This window comes from Engraulis encrasicolus, chromosome 18 (assembly GCF_034702125.1).
Source record: "Engraulis encrasicolus isolate BLACKSEA-1 chromosome 18, IST_EnEncr_1.0, whole genome shotgun sequence".
In the NCBI taxonomy this organism is placed as follows: domain Eukaryota; kingdom Metazoa; phylum Chordata; class Actinopteri; order Clupeiformes; family Engraulidae; genus Engraulis; species Engraulis encrasicolus.
Genome location: NC_085874.1, coordinates 49,553,207 through 49,562,870, shown reverse-complemented (window position 1 = coordinate 49,562,870; position 9,664 = coordinate 49,553,207). Strand labels below are relative to the sequence as shown.

Sequence of the window (9,664 nt, the reverse complement as noted above, 5' to 3'; positions counted from 1 at the left end):
CTCAAGTCCTTCCAATCAAGCCCGAGTCAAGTCACAAGTTACGACACATTGGACCAAGTCAAGTCCAAGTCTAAGTCCTGCCAAAGCCAAGTCAAGTCCAAGTCCAAGTCTTATTTTTTCCAAGTCCTTAACAAGTCACCTTGTTTTCTATGTGCATTGTGCAATATTGACAATTACTTTTGGTCATAAATTAATTACCTCTCGACGCTGCTTTGCATGTCCCCCTTGAGTAAGGGGGGAGAGATGTGGCAGGGCTGGGACATGACCCCGGCCAGACCCAAACCTGAGTCCCCCTGGGCATGCAAGCCTTAATGTGAGGGGCTTAGCCACGACGCCACAGTGAAACAAACAATGTTTAATATGTCTATAACTATTTTAATATGTTTTATAACGAGATCGCAATGGTGCCGCCCCGGGCAATTACCCGGCCTAACCACCCCTAGGACTGCTCCCCCCCTGGGTGTTCTGGTAAATTCCGCTTGGCATCTAGCACTCAGCAGGATTCTCATATAGTAAATTCTCTTTTCCCGGAAACGTCTCCTTCAGCTCTCGGAAATCCCACAGTGGGAGCTGTTTTGATGTTCAGACATTAAAAAATGTAGCTATTTTGGCCCTACCGTGGCTGATATGGTAGGGCACACGTTTACCACTCGGCCGACCCGGGTTTGATTCCCGGTCCGGGTCCTTTGCCGGTCCTTCCCCATCTCTCTCTCCCAGCTCACTTCCTGTCTCTCCTCCACTATCCTGTCTCACTAGAAAAACAATAAAGGCTTAAAAGCCCCCAAAAAATACTGAAAAAAATGTAGTTATTTTTCACTGTTAATTTACTATGCCTGAGAGAAAGCAAAGTCAGGTCAAGTCAGCTTTTACCGTCACTTTCATCATATGCACAAGACATACAAGGAAAAATGAAATTACGTTTTCTCTCTATACACAGCAAATGTGCCCGAGTTAATTTTTCAGTGCTAGTGTTAATTAACAGGGGTCACTGGTCATTTTACTCAGAATTGAGTAACATTAACTTCCTCTGGAGTCAGTCCCGGATAGTGTCAGAGTTAATATCTGTAGTTATAATAAAATCTCCGGATTCACACTGTGACGCGTTAGATTGGCCACACCCACCCTTTGAATCGCCTGCTGGAGCGCATTGCCTACCTGGGCTGGGAGTGGGACACTGTCAGCAGCGGCAGCGGTTAACCATAATTTTGTCGTGGAAAATCTTTCCTTTATATGGTAAGTTACGTTTTGGCCGATACAAATGTCACTTTGGGATTTATATAATCGTTTCGTGGTTGATTCTGTCAGCTGGGTAAGTAAGCGAATTAGGCTAACTAACTAACGTTAGCTTAGCATGCTAGTTGACCAACACTGCACTGGACCAGGGTTTAGTAAACAATAGTCCTCTGAAATAGTGTATGTTGTTCATACCGGAAGGTTTTTTGAGCAATTTGTTAGAATTTGAAATACTCTACACGGTTGGAGTGTAGTATGTCGACACTGCATATGTGCAAAATATCTTATGTTGCAAGCAGCCAATGCAATGTGGCTAGTTTGGTAACTTGGTGTAGGGTTGAACTAACTGATACTACATTTCGGTTTCCTATGAACGTTTATTAATGATACACCGGCGTTTTGGGTCTGCAATGGTTGCAACGGTCCCTTGAAATATGGAACGCCATGGTAGTTAAATCGTGCGCCCCATATTGAGCCGGTGAGGGACGCGATTTGTCCGGTATTTTCATGGATGACTGGAACAAGACACCCGCACATCAACTCTAGCTCTAGAACCAGCTGTTGAGAGCGCGACCAAGTTGAGGTCTGTGTTCGGTGCTCCATCGTGTACAGCAGTGTTTCTCAAACTTTTACAGACCGAGGCCCTCTTTGTCCCCCCAAAAAATTATCGGGGACCACTTGTCATCTGATTTGGCAGTTGATGGATGCTAATTTGACACTACTAATTTTTATGCAGATCACTTACTTTTTATTCACATTATAAGCCTGTCTTATTGTGTTGAAAACATGAAAATGTTACAAATATAGCCTACTGCTAGCTTATCTTGGAAAATTAGAAATCCCCTCGCGGACCACCTGAGCTCTGTCGCGGACCACTAGTGGTCCCTGGACCACACTTTGGGAATCACTGATCTACAGCTCCAGAACTACCTGTTATGAAATCGTGGTCTTTGTCTGATCATGTTGAGCGCTTTCCATAGAAATAATACAATTGTATTAGTTCTATGAGCGCTTACACATGAAGAGAGTTCTTGCGCGTTGCAGACCCGCGGTTAGAGTTGGCTTGGTTAAAAAAAAGTTAGCCTTGACAGGTGAAAGCTCTCTTCGTGTTTTTAAGCCTATCTTACAGTTCCCCCAAATGTTCGCTCACAAAACACAGCACCACACAAAACAGGAAGTTTTTTTAAATTCTAATTGTAGTGTTCAGTCACCCACCCTCCTCCCCACAACTGGGCGAGGATCACTGTGTGTAAATGTAATACTTAAGGAATACATTGAGTAATGCCATTTTTGTCTTTAAAGCAACATGCTGGTGGCTGTAGAGTATAATGGAGTCAGCAAATGGGTCAGGGTACCACAGGCCGAGGAGGAGTACAGTTAATCACTGTTTTTGCAAGCAGGTAACTGTTAGGCTAGTTTGACTGTCATTATTTGTGCTTTTAAGCTTTTACAGTGTCTTTGTTGGAAACTGCCGATAACAGTTATATTTCCTACTAACTCCAGTGTATTTATAGTCCATCAGCTTTGCTCAATGCATGTTTGTTGTTCCCAAACCTCTCTGATTGACAGTATCTTGTGTTTCAGTGCTGGCGAAATTCAATTTGCCAGATTCTGCTTCTTTAAGGCTGAAGGATTCCATTAATGTGGAAGTGGATTCAGACATATTTGATGAACTCTTAAAGTCACCAGGGGTGCTTTTCAAGGCAGAGGAATGTACTGGTAAGTGATTGCAGGCTTATAGTTTAAAGCAATTAATTTTTGAGTTTGTTTTCTACAAAAGGTAAATTGAGCTGTAACACATCTCCTGTCTTGGTCACTAGGCTATATGCACATATTCACTACTCTTTTCCTGTCTCACATTATTGGACGAACTGATTATTAATCTAGGTGTGTTTGAACATAGTTGTGAGGCCAAACACACCTGGATTAATCAGTTTGTCTAAGAATGTAAGATAGGAAACTAGGATCGGCCTCAAGTTTCGGAAGCGGTGGATGTGTATTGTCAGTTGTCATTAACAATGCTATATTTTCTCTTAGATACCCATACTGAGGTGACATTCTTAGAGGGCTCATCTTCATCAGACTGGTCCCCATCAACATCATGTGCATCCCAAGAATCATCAGGTACTGACTCAACAGTGATACTGGAATCTACAAAGACTCGGAAAAGACAGCTGATTGAAGGGCCCCTGGATGGCAACGTTGCAAGAGATGTAAGTTAACCAAATGCTACTGACCCTGAAGTCAATTAGACCAATGTCGAACCTTATATTTAAGTTTCACAATAAGTATATTGATACTGTAACTTCAGTAGGTGTTGGACATAGAGGTAGAACATAATACTAGAGTGGACANCCCCCCCACCCCTTCTGCTCGGCAATCCGTGGCAGCCATTTGTTGGAGGTAGACATGAGGAATGGAGGAGGCTCATCTCTGTCAAATGGCTTAACAATGTGAAAAATGTCCATTAACACACTATGCAAAGACAATAGATGAAGTGTGTTGCTAAATATCTACATAATTAATATAATTTGATTTTCATATGTATTTTGTCAACTCTTATGATTTAAGTACATATTTAGCCTGACATTTCAAATCTGGTCTTTGATTAATGTGTTACTTCATATTCACACAGTTTTAATCACTATCAATTTTTTGACAGAGTTGGGCGTGTTCTCCATTGATTTGCATTGACTGAAGGTGCCTACACTACCTACACAAGATGAGAGAGTGCATGTGCCGTTTCTCTGTGCTGTCGTGAATTGCAGTGTCAACTCTAGTGTTGTGTTTTACCTTTATGATGTTGGACTGAAGATGCAGAGCTCTGCTATGATGGCTAATTCTCATTTATCATGCCAAACAACTGTAACATCAGATGAAATGCCTACTGTACTTGCAGTGTGAATGATGTGCAATTGTCGTTTCAGAATGTTAGAGCTGTTCTGTGTTCAAAGCCTGGTGGAAAAGAAATACTAGAAGAGTACAAGAAAACAAGCACCATCAGTGATGTTACAAGAAGAAAGATGGTCAACATGCTTATGGCAGATATGGTGGAGAACCATGGGTAAGTGAATGCACTTGCAATATTGGATTGTGGTTCTTTTCTCATTGGTTTTTATTTTTACTCGGCTATTTAATTTGCTCTTCAGTTTTAGTTTAATTGTTTATTTTACTAAGCTGATATTATCTGATATTCATTCATTTTTGTATTATTGCAGAATTTATTCTTTTTTTTACGTTTTGCTTAACCTATTGATGCCTCAAACACCTGCAAAAACACCTGCTAAATGCTGTATTTGGGAAAAGGTGCTGTAAACCTTAAAAACATAAATATCTCAGCTTCCCTAGCACATAAAAACATGAAATGAATTGCATTTAAAAGCCAAGACCCTCTTCTTGCACCCATGACCCTGAATACTGCATACATTAATACGTCTCCAGGCACTAGGGTCAATGTTGCGCTATGCAGCATCAGGCATCAATGGGTTAACTATTAAAACAAGTACTCTAAATGAAATTTTCAATTTTTTGGTGATGTCTTTCTTCCTTGGAGGGTACCTCCGGTAAATGTGCGGAACCTTTATGCACTTGGGATTACAACACTGTTCCCAAAATTGAGTGACCCAGATTCCAAGAATGGCTATGTGAGTGCGAACCATAATGCATCCTTGTATATTCTGTGTATATTTCTAAAACTGTTTTTGTCAATAGCAAGTCTGCCATTCCTGGATGTGGCATCCCTCATCTCACTGGGGTCTGTGAAAAGGTTTTCCTGGAGTTTTTTTTATGAGGTCATATGAGTCTGTTTTTCTTTATCAACAGGAACATTTTTATCTTCATCAGAGTGGGTCCGGCTACCTAGCGTGGAGGCTGAAAACTGTTCAGCGGACCTCTGCTCAAGACCACAAGAAATCCAAGACAACTTTCCAAGAGGGCCCCAAGACTCCACGCAGTATCCATTCAGATGAGAAGCAGTTGACCGGGGATGAATGCAGGGAAGCCATATCAACGATGAAACACTCAAGTGATACAATCCTTGTCAAAAATAAGATGAAGGCTACACTCCAGCACAGACAAAGAATCATTCAAAACCCTGAAAGTGCCTCTACTGTCCTGGATCTCTTTCCCAGATTCTTAGATACACCTGGCTTGGTAAGCATAAGCATAAATGCAATGCATAAGTGTGACAATTTTGTGGTTGCCTTATTTTGCTTGATTGTGTAATTGTTGCCTATTTTTCCATGACAACTGTGTTCTCTTCCCCTTCACCTTTTCTGTTTTAAGATTGACCAAGACTTCTCAATGATCTTTGGTGAGGAGGTGTCTGGTAAATTCCTCTCCAAGTGGCCAACCTTTTTCAAACCGAGAGTCATCGCAGATTGCTGCAAGAACCTAACTCCGAGTCCGCTTGTTGATGAGCTGCTTCTGTCTGCACAACAAGAGTCTGATGATTGTGGTAAGTGTTAACAGTGTTAATCTTAATAATCTGATGTGAATGTGATCCACCTGCAGCTTGTGACCTCTCACCTCCCCTTTGATAAGATGCACCCCTTTCTTTGTTCTGAGTACCACGCACTGATGAAGGCTTGTTAGCCGAAACGCGTTTGCTTTTTGGACATAGTGGTAATATAAATAAATAATGAGACGCAGTTTGTGAGTGCGGATTTTTCTTCCTCAAATCTTAATAATCTGCACACATCCACTACTATCTGAACTTGAGGCTGCTCTTGGCTTCCTGTCTTGCATTATTGAACCAACTGATTAATCCTGGTGTGTCTGACATTACAACTATGGTAAAAGTTACAGTAATGTAAGACAGGAAACCACGAGCAAACTAAACTTCAGGAAGTAGCGGATGTTTGCATACCGTATTCTAATTTCTCTGACGTAGCCCACTGAATAGTAGATGCAGTAGATCACTTATGCTTCAGTGCACAATGAAAATAGGTCATTGTTGTGTTCTCTTATGTTTTTCTCCCCTTTACTACAAATTACATTTGTACACACTGCATCTTACTGCTAACCATATTCAATCCATCATGTAATTACAGAAAACTTAACTGTAACTGACACGTCAATATGTCACTTCTATTTCTGCAGTCTGGCATTCTGAGGAGTGGGATTCTGAGATGGCTGCCCTCCTTCTTCTGCTTCACCTCCTGCCTCCAACAGTTAAAGGCAAGAAGAGTGGCAAGATGAGTGCGTCGGAGGCTACTCGACGCCTGATGAAGTTCATGAAGGTATTTTTTTTAAGACCGTACATCACTGATGCAACGTTTTCAGGAGCCAATATGGCATTGTAATTCTTGGGGTGCAGTTAAATAATTTAAAAAAAGTAATACATCCATTTATCACACAAATGTTGTGTACATTCATGGATCCATGCCTTGAATTCATCATTAATTCATCAAGTTGTGTATTGCTCTCATACAATCATTCGCATATTAATTAAAATGACTTGAGTAAAAACATTTCATCACACTCACTCAGTCACTCGTGGGGCCAGAGATCCATTCATACAGTCGGTCGCGCATGATTTAAAATGAAGAGGGGATGTCTTCGCTTCAGCCTTGGTGGTGCTCACCGTCGAGGACAGCAGTATAAAGACAAGCTGGGCTACTTCACAGTGACTAGACCCAGAGATGACTGGAGCACTCTGCAACTTTTTTAGAGTTTTTTTTTTATTATTTTGGTGCACAAAATGACTGACGTTTCGGCGCACCTGTGCCTTCCTCAGAGTCGGGGAGGCAGGTGCGCCGAAACGTCAGTCATTTTGTGCACCAAAATAATAAAAAAAAACCTCTAAAAAAGTTGTCGAGTGCTCCAGTCATCTCTGGGTCTAGTCACTGTGAAGTAGCCCAGCTTGTCTTTATGAATTAAAATGACTTGAGTAAAAACATTTCATCACTCACACTCACTTTTTCACTCACAGGTGGGATCAAGCATGGAGACCTTCCTTGAAAAAACTGGCCCCAGACAGCCCTTTCTGCTCGGTGTCGGAGAAAGAAGCAACTGCATCCAGGACTTCTACATCATCGTGGACCAGAAGGCCATTCCCTGCAGGATGCAGACCCCAGTTGCTGCCTTTGATGAGCTCTTCAAGGCACATTATGCTTTTGCTGTGTCGTATGATGATGCCCTGTCCAACTTCTTCATCTTCATCCAAACCACTGTGTATGGCATTGACGTCGGCAAAGTGAAAGAAAGTCCAAGAGTAAAAGAAATTCGAGCAAGGCTTCTTCACTCTGAGGTTTGAAGACGGGTACAGTTTGACCAGAAATGTAACGTACTTTTGTAAACTACACCACACCAGTTGATCAATGTCATTTAGACATTGGAAGTTTGAGCATGGATCGTAGTCTGTGCGATTGAACTATGGAGAACCTGGTTGTTTTAACCAACCAACGTCACCTTTCTCGAGTGCATAAAGACTGTTTTAATCCAGATCCTGACAGCAGTTATTCGGGACATGTGTATCTCTGTTACTGCCCAGGTTCAATCCTCAGTTGTTCCAGAGAGCACTGTGCAGTGTCTAGTTGATTCAATGGAGGAACTGGTTAATGATGTTCATGCTCACACAAAGATAGCTGTTGTTAAAGGATAAATTCTGCCAATTTCGACATGCAGTTATAATGCTCACACTACCCTGGACTTGTCAGTACCTGAGATTTTTTTTCTTTTCTTCAGCCTTTTTGATCGTGGTCATTGTAATGGGGGCAGAGTTTGTTTACATTTAAAAAAAAAATAAAAAAAAAAAAACATTTTGATTTCTTCCCAGTAACATCCGTAAGGTTATGCAACATCAGCAGACAACTAGGAAACAGCAATACCTGTTGGGGCAATATTTGGAGTAGGCCTATGCTAGAAGGTTTTTAATGTAAACAAACTCTGCCCCCATTAGAATAGCTCAGATCTTGGAAAGGGTTTAGCCAAAAAATGTAGCATCACCGGGTACTCACAAGTCAAGGGTAGCGTGAGCAATGCAATAGAATATTGACATTGGCAGAAGTTCCCCTTTAATTGTTTGTCTTCTGATGCATCAAGAGAAACTTTGGAGAGAGTTGTTTTGATCAACTAGAAAACCCATTTTCCTATCTGAACACAGAATCTAAAAGGATGAGGCATTTGTTCTGGGTGTCTGTTTTGATGTAAAAAGAGATACAATAACTTGTATGTGCATAACGCTGGGTCTCTCTCATCAATGTTTAGTCGCAATGAACTGTAACAGTTTCAAAGAAGTAAAACCACACCAGGAGAGAATATGCAGAGCTATAAGTGATTGGTCCTACTCTAAAAATCATGGTTTATTTTCTCACCATGAACATGCTCTTCAGATCAAACAGAATAAGGTGCTGAATGAAGCGTTTGATGAATCATTAGTTTCCACCACTTCCTGGGTCAAAAACTATGTCACAGAGTATGAAGTTGGAATGTGTGATTACTGTAGTTGAAAAGGAGATGCCTTTGTTGACACAATGTCATTGTTAAATACAAAAAATGCCAATCTTTTGATCTCACCATTTTTTTTATATTGCATTTGGCATTGAGGAGGGAAAAAATAGGTTTTCACAGTGAAAATGAATTGGTATATTACAGACCTTGCGATAGGCAATTGACATAGACGATCAAGTGTACCTTGTTCCATATTGTAATTATGTGTGAATCCATGCAAACAGTTCATTGTCTATGTGATGTGGCCATTTAACAAGATACATTTTCTGAAGAAGTGTTTGCCTTGTGTATTTTTAGATGCGTCCCAGCATCTCTATAAGAGGGTCTGTCCGTCCGTCCGTCCGTCTGAAACGCATTCCTTGTCTGAAACGCTGTCTGAAACGCATTCCTTGTCTGAAACGCTGTCTGAAACGCATTCCTTGTCTGAAACGCTGTCTGAAACGCATTCCTTCAATTGTTCCTTCCCGTGTCCACCACAAGGCGGACGGGAGTTACAAATTTGTTTGAAAAACATGGCGGCGATTTCTGTGATTTCCAACATCACGTTTTTGCTTAATATAAAGACCCTAAATGCTTATAAATGTCAAGACTACCACGGATTGATGTAAAAATGCACCACGAACGTATGTAACACAAGTAGGTTACCCCACATTGCCATTTGATCACTCGATGTTTTGAGCTAACCGGGTAAGCTAATGTTAGCATTTTACCAGAACCAGGCAGCTACAAGCTTATATTAGACTACTTCTATACTTCTATAAGGATATAACGGGGCTTAAATGTTATCTAGGACCAAAACACAATCGCATTTAAGCCATGTACACACTGTGTTGTGATATTGGGTGAGTAATGTGTGCAAACGACCGTTCGCCGTTTGTTATCTCGCTCGGTCTACCCGGTGTCAGCTGCGAGACAGGCCGCGCCGCGAGGCTCGAAAGTCGGCTGAGCAGCGCAGTTAGCCCCGGGGAGAATCTAATGG

General features: G+C 41.4%; 1 protein-coding gene across 1 annotated transcript in view; it reads left to right on the top strand.

Annotated features, from left to right (window-relative positions):
• The window catches only part of LOC134468284 (uncharacterized), a 9,712-nt gene extending 753 nt beyond the window's left edge, over nt 1-8,959 (top strand). The window contains exons 2-10 of the mRNA XM_063222225.1: nt 1,108-1,192; nt 2,818-2,952; nt 3,271-3,446; nt 4,161-4,297; nt 4,787-4,877; nt 5,056-5,385; nt 5,518-5,689; nt 6,334-6,473; nt 7,166-8,959. Coding sequence (XP_063078295.1) covers nt 1,108-1,192; nt 2,818-2,952; nt 3,271-3,446; nt 4,161-4,297; nt 4,787-4,877; nt 5,056-5,385; nt 5,518-5,689; nt 6,334-6,473; nt 7,166-7,489 — 1,590 coding nt within the window. The 3' untranslated portion in view covers nt 7,490-8,959. The remainder of the gene's footprint in view (nt 1-1,107; nt 1,193-2,817; nt 2,953-3,270; nt 3,447-4,160; nt 4,298-4,786; nt 4,878-5,055; nt 5,386-5,517; nt 5,690-6,333; nt 6,474-7,165) is intronic.
• The last annotated feature ends 705 nt before the right edge of the window (nt 8,960-9,664 follow it).